This window comes from Hyperolius riggenbachi, chromosome 10, assembly GCF_040937935.1.
Source record: "Hyperolius riggenbachi isolate aHypRig1 chromosome 10, aHypRig1.pri, whole genome shotgun sequence".
In the NCBI taxonomy this organism is placed as follows: domain Eukaryota; kingdom Metazoa; phylum Chordata; class Amphibia; order Anura; family Hyperoliidae; genus Hyperolius; species Hyperolius riggenbachi.
This window is the reverse complement of record NC_090655.1, coordinates 288,455,394-288,474,527: the sequence shown is the minus strand read 5'-3', so window position 1 is coordinate 288,474,527 and position 19,134 is coordinate 288,455,394. Positions and strand designations below refer to the sequence as shown.

The window sequence follows — 19,134 nt, the reverse complement described above, 5'->3', positions numbered from 1 at the left end:
TATCCAGTAACAGAAACCCACCAGAGAGATGTACAGGTCCCCTTTATTTCCAGGATTGTCCACCTAGATCCTCCATCATCTGATAATCACATAGAGACAATGTATTCAGTCAGTGTGTGTGTTTCCTACAGATGTATCCAGTAACAGAAACCCACCAGAGAGATGTACAGGTCCTCTTTATTCCCGGGATTGTCCACCTAGATCCCCCATCATCTGATACTCACATAGAGACAATGTATTCAGTCAGTGTGTGTGTTTCCTACAGATGTATCCAGTAACAGAAACCCGCCAGAGAGATGTACAGGTCCTCTTTATTCCCAGGATTGTCCACCTAGATCCCCCATCATCTGATAAACACATAGAGACAACGTATTCAGTCAGTGTGTGTTTCCTACAGATGTTTCCAGTAACAGAAACCCACCAGAGAGATATACAGGTCCTCTTTATTCCCAGGATAGTCCACCTAGATCCCCCATCATCTGATAAACACATAGAGACAATGTATTCAGCCAGTGTGTGTGTTTCCTACAGATATATCCAGTAACAGAAACCCACCAGAGAGATGTACAGGTCCTCTTTATTCCCAGGATTGTCCACCTAGATCCCCCATCATCTGATAAACACATAGAGACAATGTATTCAGTCAATGTGTGTGTTTCCTGCAGATGTATCCAGTAACAGAAACCCACCAGAGAGATATACAGGTCCTCTTTATTCCCAGGATTGCCCACCTAGATCCCCCATCATCTGATAATCACATAGAGACAGTGTATTCAGTCAGTGTGTGTGTGTTTCCTGCAAATGTATCCAGTAACAGAAACCTACCAGAGAGATGTACAGGTCCTCTTTATTCCCAGGATTGTCCACCTAGATCCCCCATCATCTGATAAACACATAGAGACAATGTATTCAGTCAATGTGTGTGTTTCCTGCAGATGTATCCAGTAACAGAAACCCACCAGAGAGATATACAGGTCCTCTTTATTCCTGGGATTGTCCACCTAGATCCCCCATCATCTGATAAACACATAGAGACAATGTATTCAGTCAATGTGTGTGTTTCCTGCAGATGTATCCAGTAACAGAAACCCACCAGAGAGATGTACAGGTCCTCTTTATTCCCAGGATTGTCCACCTAGATCCCCCATCATCTGATAATCACATAGAGACAATGTATTCAGTCAGTGTGTGTGTTTCCTACAGATGTATCCAGTAACAGAAGCCCCCCAGAGAGATGTACAGGTCATCTTTATTCCCAGGATTGTCCACCTAGATCCCCCATCATCTGATAATCACATAGAGACAACATATTCAGTCAGTGTGTGTGTTTCCTACAGATGTCTCCAGTAACAGAAAACCACCAGAGAGATGTACAGGTCCTCTTTATTCCCAGGATTGTCCACCTAGATCCCCCATCATCTGATAAACACATAGAGACAATGTATTCAGTCAATGTGTGTGTTTCCTGCAGATGTATCCAGTAACAGAAACCCACCAGAGAGATATACAGGTCCTCTTTATTCCCAGGATTGCCCACCTAGATCCCCCATCATCTGATAATCACATAGAGACAGTGTATTCAGTCAGTGTGTGTGTGTTTCCTGCAAATGTATCCAGTAACAGAAACCTACCAGAGAGATGTACAGGTCCTCTTTATTCCCAGGATTGTCCACCTAGATCCCCCATCATCTGATAAACACATAGAGACAATGTATTCAGTCAATGTGTGTGTTTCCTGCAGATGTATCCAGTAACAGAAACCCACCAGAGAGATATACAGGTCCTCTTTATTCCTGGGATTGTCCACCTAGATCCCCCATCATCTGATAAACACATAGAGACAATGTATTCAGTCAATGTGTGTGTTTCCTGCAGATGTATCCAGTAACAGAAACCCACCAGAGAGATGTACAGGTCCTCTTTATTCCCAGGATTGTCCACCTAGATCCCCCATCATCTGATAATCACATAGAGACAATGTATTCAGTCAGTGTGTGTGTTTCCTACAGATGTCTCCAGTAACAGAAAACCACCAGAGAGATGTACAGGTCCTCTTTATTCCCATGATTGTCCACCTAGATCCCCCATCATCTGATAAACACACAGACAATGTATTCAGTCAGTGTGCGTGTTTCCTACATATGTATCCAGTAACAGAAACCCACCAGAGAGATGTACAGGTCCTCTTTATTCCCGGGATTGTCCACCTAGATCCCCCATCATCTGATAAACACATAGAGACAACATATTCAGTCAGTGTGTGTGTTTCCTACAGATGTCTCCAGTAACAGAAACCCACCAGAGAGATGTACAGGTCCTCTTTATTCTCGGAATTGTCCACAGGATGATCCCACCACCCCTCAGAATTATCAGGTAAGGGAGACTGAGGGTCACCAGAGATTTCAAACTGTATTATATTATCCTGCTGCATATTCTGTTATCTGTGTTGACAATCTAAATTAGCTCTTATTTTGTGAATGTAGGGCAGAGAATTCATACATGTAAGTGCTGTGGTTAAAGAGGAAGAAGAGGAGACATATGTGAGGAGTGATCAGCAGTCTATGCAGGAGGGTGACCTGATGAGGACAAGTAAAGAGGAAGAAGAAGAGACGTATGTGAGGAGTGATCAGCAGTCTATGGAGGAGGATGACATGATGAGGACAAGTAAAGAGGAAGAAGAAGAGACATATGTGAGGAGTGATCAGCAGTGTATGGAGGAGGGTGACATAATGACAAGTAAAGAGGAAGAAGAAGAGACGTATGTGAGGAGTGATCAGCAGTCTATGCAGGAGGGTGACATGATGAGGACAAGTAAAGAGGAAGAAGAAGAGATATATGTGAGGAGTGATCAGCAGTGTATGGAGGAGGGTGACATAATGACAAGTAAAGAGGAAGAAGAAGAGAAGTATGTGAGGCGTGATCAGCAGGCTATAGAGGAGGGTGACATGATGGGGACAATTAAAGAGGAAGAAGAAGAGACATATGTGAGGAGTGATCAGCAGTCTATGGAGGAGGGTGATATGATGAAGACAGTTAAAGAGGAAGAAGAAGAGACGTATGTGAGGAGTGATCAGCAGTCTATGGAGGAGGGTGACATGATGAGGACAAGTAAAGAGGAGGAAGAGACGTATGTGAGGAGTGATCAGCAGTCTATGGAGGAGGGTGACATGATGAGGACAAGTAAAGAGGAGGAAGAGACGTATGTGAGGAGTGATCAGCAGTCCATGGAGGAGGGTGACATGATGAGGACAAGTAAAGAGGAAGAAGAGACGTATGTGAGGAGTGATCAGCAGTCTATGGAGGAGGGTGACATGATGAGGACAAGTAAAGAGGAGGAAGAGACGTATGTGAGGAGTGATCAGCAGTCTATGGAGGAGGGTGACATGATGAGGACAAGTAAAGAGGAAGAAGAAGAGACATATGTGAGGAGTGATCAGCAGTCTATGGAGGAGGGTGACCTGATGAGGACATGTAAAGAGGAAGAAGAAGAGACGTATGTGAGGAGTGATCAGCAGACTATGGAGGAGGGAGACATGATGAGGACAAGTAAAGAGGAAGAAGAGACATATGTGAGGAGTGATCAGCAGACTATGGAGGAGGGTGACATGATGAGGACATGTAAAGAGGAAGAAGAGACTTATGTGAGGAGTGATCAGCAGACTATGGAGGAGGGTGACATGATGAGGACATGTAAAGAGGAAGAAGAAGAGACATATGTGAGGAGTGATCAGCAGTCTATAGAGAAGGGTGACATGATGAGGACAAGTAAAGAGGAAGAAGAGACGTATGTGAGGAGTGATCAGCAGTGTATGGAGAAGGGTGACATGATGAGGACAAGTAAAGAGGAAGATGAAGAGACGTATGTGAGGAGTGATCAGCAGTCTATGGAGGAGGGAGACATGAGGACAAGTAAAGAGGAGGACAATGTTACAGAGGGCAGAACTGGTGAGTAATCAGAGGTAACATAGAATAAATGTGTATATATATATATATGTATATTGCTGGTGTGGCTGGCACTGCTCACAGACTAGGCTGATTCAGGGTTGTACTCGTTAGATCTTAAACTATCATTCTTGGTTATGAAACAAGGGAGATCTGCACTGATACCCATGCAGTGTGCAATGTACTGACATTTATACAACAGTGATTTTTCGCAAAAGAAAAAAGGTCAGAAACAGCGATGCTGAACATTATAGCGAATGTTATTATGTACGCGTGGTAAAAACTATGCAATACTAGCTGGTGGCCCAGTGTTGCCCGGCTATGTATTTGGCTGGTGTTGGCTCCACCCACTTGTTCTAACCCTAACACACAATTACTCAATGACTGTGACATTCTTACCTTCCAGCGGCAGGTCCCGCGACGTCTGACGGGACCCATAGTGCCGACTCCCCTGCCGCGATGGTTTCTGGCGCACGCATGCGCAATGCGTCTGAATGGACACGCGCAAGACCCTAAGGGTCTTATAGGTTAAGGAGGCGGGTTTGAGCCACGCCAGTGGTGATGTCATTTGATGACATCACCATGGAGGATGTTACCTCTGTTTTGGGAGTGGTTTGGGATGGATTACTTTTGTATTTAAGGCTGGATCTCTCACTCACTTACCGACCTTGAAACTAATCACAGTTTTCTCCCCAGGGTCTTTTAGTCGGGTGGGCCACCCAGCTAGTTTTGGCGAGCACCCGGCTGTCTTCAGCCCTCCTCCTCTGCTATAAGCAGAGTTGTTCAGAGAAGCGCCAATCCTGCATTCTCTCATCTCGCCCAACCCGGCTACTTTTTCATCAGATTCAGAATCAGAATCAATTTTATTTCGCCAAGTAAGTTGCACCTACAAGGAATTTGTCTTGGCAGTTGCTTAACAAACGCAAACAAAAACAATACAAGGACAGACAGTGTGAATATTACAAGTTAAGGACATAATAAGTGTAGTGGCAGTAAGCAATGTGAGAATTGTTCATTTACAGTTCTGTGCTGATTACTATCAAGTCCTAGCAGCTCTAACGTGGTTCTGCATTAAGTATGGCTACCGCTTGAGGAAAAAAGCTGTTCCTGTGTCTGGAGGTTTTGGTAGCGATTGACCGGAATCTTACTCCTGAAGGCATGCGCTGGAAGATGGAGTGAGCTGAGTGAGAGGGGTCAGAGGTAATTTTGGTTGCTCTCTTTCTGCACCTGCTAGTGTAAAGCTCCTGCAGGGGAGGTAAGCTACAGCCAATTATCCTTTCCGCTGATCGGATGATGCGCTGCAGCCCCACCTTTTCTAATGCTGAGCAGGAGCTGAACCATACTGTAACGATCGGTGTAACACAGAGAGGGTCTGATTACCGGTGATCTGCAGTATCACCGAGAATGCAGATATATACCAGATTATTGATGATCTGCAGTATCACCGATAATCAGATATATCTCTAACCTCTGGACACCTGAGTGATGAGAGTGTTTTGGTGCACACAGTAATACTTTGAGGACTGAGCCCCAGAAACAAGTATAAGGCAGCAAGGAGTACTGCACAAATACAAATTCCTTCCGAAGGCCTAGAGTCTCCCGAGGGAGGAGTCAGGCTGAGCGTAGGAAGGACAGAGCGTGAGTGACACCAATGAGGTAGTGTCACTGACAGATCTGGGAACTGCCTCTACCAGTAAGGTCAGTTCTCGAGGTCGGGCAAGCCAGGTCGTTAACACACAGACAGATCAGGTACAAAATCAGGAGACAGATGCAGAGTAAATGGACAAGCAGGGTTCAGCAACAGGAGATCAGAGATAACAAGGTACAGAATCAGGAGACAGATGCAGAGTCTAAGGGCGAGCCGGGGTTCGGCAACAGAGTATCAGAATAGCAAAGTACAGGATCAGAGTTCAGAAGAATAGTCAGGCAAGCAGAAGGTCATAACAGATAATCACAATTCCTAGTCTAAGGTGTGAGATCCTTAGCCGTCAACACCTAGGAAACTGTCTAAATAATTACAGCTAATGTCACAGAACGGACAGGGTCTGAGCGCTACCACGTAGTGATCGCAACGCCAGACACCAGAGGAATGACCAGCATCCAGTATATATACACAGACACTCTCCAGCACCTCCCTAAGTGCTGGACCAATGAAAGGAAACAGAGTTGTCAGCTGACCAGCTTGGTCAGCTGACCCTTTTCTGGCTGCCATATAAGTTCTGCCTCTCCGCGCACATGCGCGTCATTCTGAACCTTGGTGGACTATCAGTCCCAGCCACACCAGTACTGTTTTGCAATGTCTCCGCTGACCCATGCGCGGGGTTGGTCGCACCGCTATCAGCACAGGCGGCGGCCTCCCCGCGCTGGGTCAAAGTGTCAGCAACAGGGCCATGCGCGCTAACCGATTACAGTGTTCTCCCCAGAATTTTTTTCCAGCCGGGTGGCAGCACACCCCTTAACCATAAATGGATCCATAATAACCCAGGTAGAGTCATTTAAGTTTCTTGGGTCCACTATCTCACACCCTAAAATGGGACAACAACACTGCCACTATTGTCAAGAAAGCGCAACAGAGGATGTACCATCTACGGCAGCTGAAAAAGTTTGGCCTACCTCAAAATCAAATGGTGCAGTTCTACACTGAAATTATCGAATCCACCATATCATCATCTATGACTGTATGTGTGAGGAAACGCGGAAAAAAAGCCGCCTCTACTCAGCGCGAGGCGGCTGTTTCCTTGGAGGGCATGGCGGAGCGGTTTCTCCGCGCTCCGCCATGCCCTCCAAGGAAACAGCCGCCTCACGCTGAGTAGAGGCGGCTTTTTTTCCGCGTTTCCTCACACATACAGTCATAGATGATGATATGGTGGATTCGATAATTTCAGTGTAGAACTGCACCATTAGATTTTGAGGTAGGCCAAACTTTTTCAGCTGCCGTAGATGGTACATCCTCTGTTGCGCTTTCTTGACAATAGTGGCAGTGTTGTTGTCCCATTTTAGGGGGTGAGATAGTGGACCCAAGAAACTTGAATGACTCTACCTGGGTTATTATGGATCCATTTATGGTTAAGGGGTGTGCTGCCACCCGGCTGGAAAAAAATTCTGGGGAGAACACTGTAATCAGTTCGCTTGCTCTAGGTCTAGCTAGTGATTTTGAGCTACATTGATATATTGTGTAGATGCACAATATATATGTACTCCAGGTAGTCAGCCTTTATTATTTTCGTATATATTCTTGTAATATTATTATAGTAACATCTCATTGTATATTTCTGTGTACTGACCTCTTGCCTGCCTTCCGACCTTGCTCCTGTCTAGTCCTTCTGTACTGCTGCCATCTGATATACGTTATTGACTCAGCCTGACTTGACTACTCTATTGCCTGATTTTTCTAACTTGACTGACATCTGACCTACGTGTATGATCCTGCCTGTTAATTGACTACGTTATTACCTAGTGACTGTGTACCTCAATATCCCTGATCTGTGTATGACTACGGCCTAGATTTGACTACGCTTATTTCACTGCTGTGTATTGTACTAGCTTCTGAATTTGAACCCCAGTCACCCAATGACAAAACTGTACCAGGTTTGAGGCTTGTGCCATTAACAGTGCAAGAATGGCAGCAATTAAATATTCCACTTGAAAATCAATAGGTGAATTTTGATTGGCTTTTGTAGGCTCCACCCAGTTTTCTGAATATTTATCCCATTCACCCAGTGACCAACTGTGCAAAGTTTGAGAACCCTGCCATTAACCGTGTAAGAATGGCTGCAGGTTACATTTTCCCAGTGAAATGTGTATTTGTCTCTGCCCACTTTTTGGTTATGTGGATAAAAAGCAGCCTGTGTGTTATTCCAGGTAATGTACTATGTACATGGAGAAAAAGCAGCACAAATGAGGACTTCGTTTCATATAAAAAAAAGTCTTAAACAACTACAGAAATGTTTTCTTTCCTGCAAAACAGTCCTATTTTTCTTCCCTAATATCGTCCCACTTCCACAATCCAAAGCGTTTGTTCAGCACTTCTAACTCCCTTCTCCGCCCCCCTCCTCCTCCTCCTTCTTCATGCTGATCAGCTGAAGATTTTGCAACATACTTCAGTGATAATATAGGACAATGTAACTAGCCACCCCTCTAAGGAGTTATTTGTATGAATGATGATGGCCAGCCCATCACAACTGGAGGATCAGAGCATTCCTCGGGCTACTCCTACCACATAAAACGGTCTAAGCTGCAGCGAGACTACTCAGTGTAAAGGGACCCAGCCCTTTATGACACTAAACCTGAGTTGCTTATTTATGGTCATTGAAGCAAGTGATGTTATCTGAGCTGACTGGACGTTAGGAACGTGTGTAAGATCTTATGGTGTCGGCTGGACGATGCTTATGGTTCTATTGTCCTCTTTCACGTACTGCATACCTACAATATTAATGTGTAGCTGAGATGAGGGGGCATAAAAGTTTTTTTATACATACTTGTGACTTCCTCCAGCCCCCTCCGTGCAGATCCCTCCCTCGCCACGGTCTAAATCCTCCTAGATTGTCCTGTTCTGTAGCAGCCCTGTTCTCTGCGGCCAGTCGGGCGTACTGCACATGCGCGGCCCGGCCACACGCACCCACCCCGCTCCTGTCACTGGGAATGTTCTCCACCTGCGCTGTACTACTGCTCAGCTGCGGGAGCAAGACGGCAGCGTGCTTGGCCGCACTGCACCTGCACCGACTGGACACAGAGAACGCGGCAGCTACAGGATAATCTAGGAAGCTTTACACCGTGGTTAGGGAGGGATCTGCGCAGAGGGGGCTAGAGGTATGTATAAAACTTTTATGTCTCCTCGTTTCAGGTTCACTTTTAGCCTCTGAAGAAGCGGCCATGCTATAGACCGCGAAACGTGCATCTGGCAATGGACTGTGAGAAACGTGCAGATAAGGATTATTTTATATATTTTGATACGTGACCAATTATTCATATTGTAATTTAAAGCTATGATTTATTTATAAATTAAAATTCACTGTGCCCTTAAAACCTCTCCCTTGGACCCTCTTATGGATAACTCAAAAAACAATTCTCTAATAGCTCTGGCAGAGTTTTGGATGGGGTGAAAACCCTGTTTAAATCAAGTGATCGTAAACTAACAGACTGCGCTAAAAATGTTTTGATTAAAACAACCTTTAATATATGTGATTATTTGATCAGGAGAATTCTTCCTTAATAGTAAAAAATGTCCATAAAAGCAAAAATAAAACAAAAAATGAAAATAAAAATGTATAGTCCTTATGGGAATATATAAGGTGCAAGCTGCAGTGTAGTTTTCACTAGACACTTGAGGATTAGGAATCCAGTGAATCCTGTGGAATATAAAGTGCGAGCTGCAGAGTAGCTGTATATCCAGGAAATCCTGTAAAGATATCGTCCCTTAGTGGAGAGTATTTCAAATAGCTCAATTGTAGGTACCTCATTGATAATGCAATATGCATATGGATTGGTCTGCGTGATGTGAATCTCACCCGTCTTGATCCATACACTGGCAGTGCGGAGATGTTCTTGGGAGCCGCTCAATCTCACCCGCACCGGCCGGCGGCAAGGTGAGAGAGACTAGACGATGGCTGATGTCGGGCTGGTTAGCCCGGCTCCCTGGGTTGCGGAGATGGTGTGCGTTGAGATGCCTAGTCGGAGATGGAACTTCCGTACTTCCTTGCGGTGCTAGCAGCCGCGAAACTTCACCACGCGGCTTTGAGAAAGGGAGGCGTTCCTCCCGAAACGTCAGCGGAGGCTGCAATTGTGACGTCACACACTAGAGGGGAAGGAGGCGTGGTGAAGTTTCGCGGCTGCTAGCACCGCAAAGAAGTACGGAAGTTCCATCTCCGACTAGGCATCTCAACGCACACCATCTCCGCAGCCCAGGGAGCCGGGCTAACCAGCCCGACGTCAGCCATCGTCTAGTTTTTGTTTTATTGTTTTATTTTTGCTTTTATGGACATTTTTTACTATTAAGGAAGAATTCTCCTGATCAAATAATCACATATATTAAAGGTTGTTTTAATCAAAACATTTTTAGCGCAGTCTGTTAGTTTACTATCACTACATTTATGTCTATATGAGGGAGTGAGACCCCTTTAACAGTACTAGCAGCAGACTGGTGTTGGCGCAACACTATCTATAATATATTTCACCTGTTTAAATCAAGAAGATTATTGGATATCTGGAGGATGCTGAACATCTGTGCTAGGGATTACACTTTCTTTTCGCCGGTACATAATACATATTCAAGAATTGACTATTTTTTTCTTTCTCAAGATGAGTTTGGGTCAATTCTGGATATTAAGATTAATACGTTTACATATTCAGATCATGCACCATTAATTTTAACTCTGAGTTGGGATTCTAACCGTAGGAAGGGTAGGACATGGAGATTGGATGGGGATCTTTTAAAAGACCCTCTGCTTAAAGGATACCCGAAGTGACATGTGGCATAATGAGATAGACATGTGTATGTACAGTGCCTAGCACACACATAACTATGCTGTGTTCCTTTTTTTCTTTCTCTGTCTGAAAGAGTTAAATATCAGGTATGTAAGTGGCTGACTCAGTCCAGACTCAGACAGGAAGTGACTACAGTGTGACCCTCACTGATAAGAAATTCCAACTATAAAACTCTTTCCAAGCAGAAAATGGCTTCTGAGAGCATGAAAGAGATAAAAAGGGGAATTTCTTATCAGTGAGGGTCACACTGTAGTCACTTCCTGACTGAGTCAGCCACTTACATACCTGATATTTAACTCTTTCAGACAGAGAAAGAAAAAAAGGAACACAGTATAGTTGTTTGTGTGCTAGGCATTGTACATACCCATGTCTATCTCATCATGTCACATGTCACTTCGGGTATCCTTTAACAGTGAGGTGAAACAATGTATAACTGAATTTTACCAACTAAACAGATCAGAGGATACATGTGAATCCCTACTTTGGGATACTCTGAAATGTGTTCTGCGGGGTCTGATGATAAAACATAGTTGTAGACTTTATAAAGAAAAAAAATTAGCAGTAGACAACCTGCTGGGAACTTTGCAGGAAGTGAAAAAACTACATAAAAGCGATCCATCCCCTTCTAATCAACTAGATTTGATCAGGGCAAGAGACAAGTTGAATAACTTGTTGAATAGCAAATGTCAAAAACAACTTAGAAAGAACATTAGAGACCATATGGTCAACTCTAATCGTTCAGGGAAACACTTGGCTGACCTCCTCCAGAAAGAAAAAGCCAAAAGATTCATTGAATCCATATATAATAAGAAAGGGAAATTGGTTTCTGGCTTAGCTGTTGTAGGGGAAGCCTTTACAAATATTTTCCAAAGTCTATATAAGTTAGAACCAGCCAAGAATGATAGGTCTACTTTTTTGTTAGGTTCGCCAATTCCGTCCCTCAGCTGTGAGGAAAGAGAAAAGCCGGATGCTCCTATTTCAGAGCAGGAGTTTCTTCAGGTAGTTGCTGATCTGGAAATTGGAAAGAGTCCCGGCCCAGATGGGTTCGGTAATGAATTTTATAAGGTTTTTGTCCAAGAACTGTCCAATTGTGAGAAAACGCGGAAAAGCCGCTGCGTGTGCTGAGAGCAAGGCGTCCAACGAGGCGGTTTGCACGCGTAGGCACGCGTCTGATAGTGTGGCAGAACGCGGAAAAGCCGCCTCATGTACTGACAGCGATGCAGCGGATTCCGCGTCCACCGCGGCGGTTGGCTCGCAGCATGCGTCTGGTGTGGCTGGGTCTGTTAGTTCACACAGATTCAGGAATACACTCGCGCGCGGAGAGGCAGAGCTTTTATGACAGCCAGAAGGGGACCAGCTGACCAGGCTGGTCAGCTGACACCAGAGCCAGCTCCTATTGGTCCATCACTTAGGGGAGGCACCAGAGAGCGCTATACTATATATATGTGTTGCTGGCCAGTTGCAGGTTGTCTGCCGTTGCGATCACTACGTGGAAGCACTCAGACCTTAGTCAGATCCGACAGTGTGTTAGAACCAGGAGGACCTGGGAATTCACACTGAGTCAGATATCTTTATTTGTCATTCTGTTATCATCTGTTATACTTCAGACTAGTTCCAGGGTGTTGACGACCACGGACCTCACACCCAAGACTAGGGACTTGTGTTATCATTCTGTTATACTTCAGACTAGTTCCAGGGTGTTGACGACCACGGACCTAGTCAACAACGTACACAGGGGTGTCTGCGGGCTATCGTGGGGAGTTCCTATGGTAGGAAAGGTCACCAGTTCTCCAAAAATCCAGTCAGTCCATACAAATCCCGTAAGGAGCTCAACCCTCAGCGGATGCTTATCCAACGATTTCCATTTATTGAAGTGTTACAAGAGTATACACAGCATATCACAACCAGCACAACGTTTCGGGCAGGATGCCCTTTCTCAAGTGCTCGAAGTTTAACACAGGAATAGAACATTTATAGAACAATTACACCTGACCACAGCTTACATAAGGGGGTGGGAACCAATATCCATTGCAACATTTAACCCTACGAACAGCTAGCACTACAGGAAACACCTGAGGCTGAAGTCCTCATTTAAGCCTCCTGGTGACTGCGTCCCCAACCTATCCATCCACCAGGCCTCCCTCCTCAGAAGTTCCTTCACATGATCCCTGCCCTCATGTCTAGGGACCACCTCTAATACCTGCCAACGCAATTGACTAACACTGTGGCCATACTCAGAAAAATGTCTGGCAAGTGGTGGATCCTTTCTGGAATCCTCTTGCTCTCCACCTGTGACCTTTTTAGGCTTTTTGATGTTACTTTTATGTTCATTTAATCTGGTCTTAATGTCCCTTGTGGTCTGACCCACATAAGCCAGACCACAGGGACACTTAATAAAATAAATCACCCCTTTTGTATCACAGGTGGCGAAATCTCTAAGTGATATGCCCTCACCCGACCGGGGGTGATGGACCTTAGGCCCTTTGATTATATTATTACAGTGTTGACAATGCAGGCAGGGAAAAGTGCCCTTCTTAGGGGTACCCAGAAACATCTGTTTCGCGTCCCCGGACATACCGATATCAGCCCGGACCAGATGATCCCTTAGGGACTTGCCCTTCCTATAGACAAATCTGGGGGTAGTTTTGCAGACCGACAGTAGCTGAGGATCCGCAGTCACCATAGGCCAAAACCTGACTATCATATCTCTTAAGATGGTGGATTCACGCCAAAAGGTGGTAATGAAATTCAATCCTCCCCTCTCACCATCGATTATCTTTTCCTTAAATATTCTCAGTGTTTCTCTCCCCATCATCCCCACCTCACTGGCCAATTCCTCACATTTCTTGCGATTATAGCCCCGTTTTACAAAATCCTCAGTGAGGAGCTGTGATTGCCTGCGATAGAGCTCATCAGATGACGTAATTCCTCTCACCCTAATGTATTGACTCTTAGGGAGCCCATCAATGAGGGGCCTCGGGTGACAACTCGTAGCTAACAAAAAAACATTTTTGTCTGTTTCTTTTCTATATAGATCAGTTTCAAAGCTACCGTTTTTCACCCGAATCTCCACATCAAGGAAATGTAAAACCTCCTTATTATAATCCATTTTGAACTTCATGGGTTCATGTACATTATTGAGCTCCTCGAAAAACAACAACAGCTCCTCCTCTGAACCTGTCCATCCAAAAAATAGATCATCAATAAATCTGCAGAAACCCCTGATCTTCCCATGGTGGCCCCCATTTAAAATATATGTGTTTTCAAAATCTAACATGACAATATTTGCCACCGTAGGGGCATAAGGGGCCCCCATGGGAATGCCGAGGGTCTGCAAAAAATAATCATTACCGAATCTAAAATAAGCATGCGAAAGGCTGAACTCCAGTATGGTGAGAATGAACAAGAGTAACTCATTACTGATCCCTTCATTCACCTTCAATCTATTCTCAACAGCACTCAGAGCTTCATTGTGAACGATATTGTTGTAGAGATTTATAACATCCAAGCTGACCAGGTAATTCAAATCATTAACAACAATCTTACCCAGCGTGTTCAAAAACTAAGTGGTGTCCCTAAGGCACCTCTCCTCCGCTTTAACAACAGGCTGGAGCCAGGTGTCCACAAAGACCCCCAACAGTTCCAAAAGGGAATCTACAGCAGATACAATAGGCCGCCCAGGGGGGTGTAACAAGTCCTTATGCATTTTAGGCAGCGTATAGAAAACCGGGACCCTGGGTTTATCTTTCTTAAGTGCAACACATAGCTCGTTACTGATGACATTATCACTTGCTGCTTCATCTAGCATTCTATCAATTTCGTTCTTAAAGTCCCGAGTCGGGTCATGTGGCAGCAATCTATAAACTGAATTGTCCATCAATTGACGTTTGGCCTCCTTGATATAATCACATTTATCTTGCACAACAATTGCCCCCCCCTCCCTTTGTCTGCTTTCTTAATAATAATCAAAGTGTCCCTCTTTAAACTGGTAAGTGCCTTCTGCTCAGCTCTGGACAAATTAAAAGACATCTTCCTGGTGGATATGGCCTTCTCAGTTTCTGACCACGGACCTCACACCCAAGACTAGTGACTTCTGTTATCATCTGTTATACTTCAGACTAGTTCCAGGGTGTTGACGACCACGGACCTCACATCCAAGACTAGGGACTTCTGTTATCATCTGTTATACTTCAGACTAGTTCCAGGGTGTTGACGACCACTGACCTCACACCCAAGACTAGGCATTGTTTGTTATCTGTTATGACCTATTGCTTTCCTGACTACTCTTCTGATCTCTGATTCGGTACCTTGCATATCTGATACTCTGTTGCCAAACCCTGCTTGCCTTGGATACCGAATCAGCCTTCTGTTTATGTACTTTATCTGCCCGTGTGTTGCCGACCTGGCTTGCCCGACCTCGAGAGCTATCTCTCCAATCAAGAGATAGTCTCCAGACCAGTCAGTGATATCTACCTTAGGTGTCACTCACTCTCTGGACCTTCCTCCTTCTAGCCTGACTCCGCCCCTTGGAGAGTCTCAGGCTGCCGGAAGGTTTTCTTACCTCAAGAGCAGTATTGTATATACTGTCGTTAAGTTACCTGTGCTATACTCAAAGTACTACTGTTACACCAAACACTCACATTACCCAGGTTTCCAGAGGTTAGCAATATATCTGTATTATCGGTTATTCTGCAGATCACCAATAATCAGGTATAGATCTGTATTCTTGGTGATACTGCAGATCACAAATAATCAGATTCTCTCTGCGTGTAGACACCGATCGTTACAGAACGGCAGACCAAACCCAAATGGACGCACTCCTCAGCCGTCTGGGTGCACTCACCACTTCGGTGGAGAATGTCAACCAAGTGCTGGGTAGTCATCAGACCCAGATTAATACCCTGTCTGGGTCTATACAAACCCTACAGACGGCTGTGGATTCAGTGCGATCTCCTCCTAGCACAGACATACATATGCCTGCACCTGAAAGATTTTCTGGTCACAGATCTGACTTCCGAAATTTCAGAAGTAGAGTGTTATCATACTTTGAGTTAAGGCCTAATTCATCAGGAACCATGGCCCAAAGAGTAACCTTTATTAAGACCTTGTTGTCAGGCGATTCCCAGATTTGGGCATATAGCCTTCCCACTGGGCATCAGGCCCTAACTTCTGTGGACGAATTTTTCAAAGCTATAGCTATAATTTATGATGATCCAGACATTGCCTCTACCTCTGAGCAGAAGCTCAAACTTCTACGGCAAGGCAAAGGCCCGGTAGAGAATTATGCTGCAGAATTCAGGAAATGGTCAGTGTAGGCCAGGTGGGACTCATTCGCCCTTCTAGACTGTTTTTTGTCAGGGTTGTCAGATGAGGTCTCTGATCTAATGTTGGGTCATCCTGAGCCAAAATCTATCGATGAGGCCATTTCATCAGCCATCAGAATTGATCGCCGTCTGCGTTATCAGAGACAGACCCGAGGTAGAAACAATGTGAGAATTGTATCTCACGCAGCGCCTCCATCTGTTCCATCTCCACCCACGTCACCTCCACCAGAACCAATGCAGATTGGTCGGTCGAGATTGTTCCAGGTGGAAAGGAGGCGCAGGGTAACAGAGCAGCTCTTTCTTTACTGTGCAGAGGGGGGTCATAGAGTGCAGAATTGCCCTAAAAAGTCGGGAAACGCTGCCGCCTAGGTGTAGTCGGGGGTAATACCCTAGGCGCACAGTCATTACCCTTGGACGATAAACGTTTGCTCCTTCCTTGTACAATATCCTGGAAAGATAAGACTGAGACCACTGAGGCCTTCATTGACTCTGGCTCAGCAGCCAATTTTATGGATTATGAATTTGGTAAAAATTTGGGGATCCCGATCACCCCATTAAAACAAAAGATTTGGGTCACTGCAGTGGATTATTCCCCTCTGCAGGGTAACCGCCCTCTGTCTCAGACCCCAGAGTTAGGGGTCACAATAGGGGTGTTACATAAAGAGAGTTTACAATTTCTGGTGTTGCGAATGACAACCTCCACGATCATTCTTGGCATGCCATGGTTACAACTTCACTCGCCTCAGATCAATTGGGCTACAGGTCAGCTAACGAGCTGGTCTTCCCATTGTTCTCATCATTGTCTAGCGAAGGTAACCTTAGGTGAAACCAAGATTCACGTGGAGGGGTTGCCAGATCAGTATTCAGAGTTTGCAGATGTGTTTTGTCCCAAATCAGCCGATAGACTTCCTCCACATCGCCCTTTTGATTGCCCCATTGATCTCCGGTCTGGTTGTATGCCTCCTAGAGGTCATCTCTACAATTTATCTGGGCCACAAAAGTTGGCCATGCAGGAATACATCCGAGAAAACTTAGCTAAAGGGTTTATTCGTCCTTCTCGGTCACCTGCAGGAGCAGGTTTCTTTTTTGTAAAGAAAAAGGATGGAGGCCTTCGCCCATGCATTGACTATCGGGGCCTAAATAAAATCACAGTAAAAAATCGCTATCCACTACCTTTAATAGAAGATTTGTTTACTCAGGTCACCGATGCTAAGATTTTCTCAAAGTTGGATTTAAGGGGTGCATACAACCTTGTGCGGATCAGAGAAGGCGATGAATGGAAGACGGCCTTTAACACACCCGACGGGCATTACAAGTACTTGGTGATGCCCTTCGGGTTGTGTAACGCCCCGGCCGTCTTTCAGGAGCTGATTAATGAGGTATTCAGAGAGGTTTTGGGCAAATTTGTCCTGGTATATTTAGATGATATACTAATTTTCTCGTCCAACCTCTCAGAACACAGGGATCATGTCAAGTTTGTTTTGCGGAAGCTAAGACAAAACATGCTGTATGCTAAATTGGAGAAATGCGTTTTCGAGGTGACTTCTATCGCTTTTCTTGGGTACATAATTTCAACCTCTGGCCTCTCTATGGACCCTGCAAAAGTCTCAGCTGTCCTGGAATGGCTCCAACCTGTAGGACTGAAGGCCCTCCAGAGATTCTTAGGGTTTGCCAACTACTATAGGAGGTTCATAAAGGGGTATTCTATGGTGATTTCACCTCTTACCAGTCTTACCAAGAAAGGGGCAGATACTCACCACTGGTCCCCTGAGGCCCATGCTGCTTTCTCCACTCTGAAGAAATTGTTCTTTTCTGCACCCATTTTGAGACACGTTGACATCACCTATCCCTTTATTGTGAAGGTAGACGCCTCAGAAGTTGGGGTAGGGGCTGTGCTGTCTCAGCGTTCTGGGTTGCAGGGAAGATTGCACCCGTGTGCCTATTTCTCCCGTAGATTTTCACCCGCAGAGAAAAACTACGATATAGGCAACAGGGAGCTTCTAGCCATCAAATTGGCCTTTGAGGAATGGCGCCATTGGCTAGAAGGAGCAGAACATACCATTACAGTCTACACTGACCACAAAAATCTGGAGTACATTGAGGGGGCTAAGAGACTTAGTCCCCGACAAGCTCGGTGGTCATTGTTTTTCTCGAGATTCAGATTTATAATCACGTATACCCCTGGTAGTAAGAACATCAAGGCAGATGCCTTATCCAGATGTTTTGAGCCCGAGACAGCACAGCCCTCAGACCCAGAAACCATTCTCCCACAGAAAGTGGTCCTGGCAGCTACTGAGACCTGGAGGGACTGGGCAGAAACCTTAAGTCCCTTCCTACAGGATGTCCCTGAAGGGAAGCCTGAGGGGGTCATGTTTGTACCATTGCCTTTTTGTCTACAGATATTGCAGCTGTTCCATTCCCACAAAAATGCTGGGCATCCTGGAGCCACCAGAACACAGGACCTTGTTGCTAGGTGTGCTTGGTGGCCTTCATTGGCAACTGACTGCAAGGAGTATGTGAGAGAATGTGCAGTGTGTGCAAGGAGCAAACCCTCCCGCCAGGCACCTGTAGGGACATTGCAGCCTTTACCCGTCCCAAATGAACCATGGACCCATCTGTCCATGGATTTTGTGGGTGAGCTCCCCAGGTCTGAGGGCATGACGGTCATTTGGGTGGTAGTCGACAGATTCAGTAAGATGGCCCATTTTGTCCCCCTGAAAGGACTCCCCTCGGCCCAGGAATTGGCCGATCTCTTCATCCTGCATATCTTCCGGCTGCACGGCATTCTGGAACATATAGTGTCAGATCGAAGAGTCCAATTTGTCTCCAAGTTTTGGAGGGCATTCTGCCATCAGTTAGACATGGAGCTTTCTTTTTCATCAGGCTACCACCCACAGACCAATGGCCAGACCGAGAGAACCAATCAGTCTCTGGAACAGTTTCTGAGGTGTTATGTTGCGGATGCACAAACCAACTGGGTCAAATTCTTGCCGTTTGCAGAATTTGCACACAACAATCTGAAGAGCTCCTCCTCAGGATTTTCCCCATTTCAGGTGATGACGGGAAGGTTACCTAAGTTCACCCCATTGCCAGTGGCTTCTACACCGTTTCCAGCCCTGGAGGATTGGCAAAAGTCATTCAAACGCATTTGGGGAATAGTGAAAAAGAATCTGGAGAAGGCTTTTCAGAGTCAGAAAGGACAGGCTGACAAGAGACGTTCCATAGAGTGGGAATTCCGTCCAGGAGACTTGATCTGGGTGTCTACACGACATTTGGCTCTAAAACAACTGTCGCCCAACTTAGGACCCAGATTTGTGGGCCCTTTTCCAGTGACCAGGAAAATCAATAATGTCACTTATGCCATTGATCTCCCTGCCAGCATGCG

At 45.4% G+C, this 19,134-nt stretch overlaps 1 protein-coding gene across 1 annotated transcript; it reads left to right on the top strand.

Moving 5' to 3' along the window:
* The first annotated feature begins 3,495 nt into the window (after positions 1 to 3,495).
* LOC137536581 (trichohyalin-like) lies at positions 3,496 to 8,869 on the top strand. Its single transcript, XM_068258830.1, has 2 exons — positions 3,496 to 3,945; positions 8,786 to 8,869. The coding sequence occupies exons 1-2, from the start codon at positions 3,519 to 3,521 to the stop codon at positions 8,821 to 8,823; spliced, it is 465 nt and encodes a 154-aa protein (XP_068114931.1). The 5' UTR covers positions 3,496 to 3,518; the 3' UTR covers positions 8,824 to 8,869.
* The last annotated feature ends 10,265 nt before the right edge of the window (positions 8,870 to 19,134 follow it).

What these genes read in the sequence shown, in the direction of transcription:
- LOC137536581 (XM_068258830.1), top strand. Translation starts at nt 3,519, where the DNA reads ATGGAGGAGGGAGACATGATGAGGACAAGTAAAGAGGAAGAAGAGACA. An exon ending in TGTTACAGAGGGCAGAACTG is followed by an intron (nt 3,946 to 8,785) that starts GTGAGTAATCAG and finishes TCCTCGTTTCAG; the next exon opens with GTTCACTTTTAGCCTCTGAA.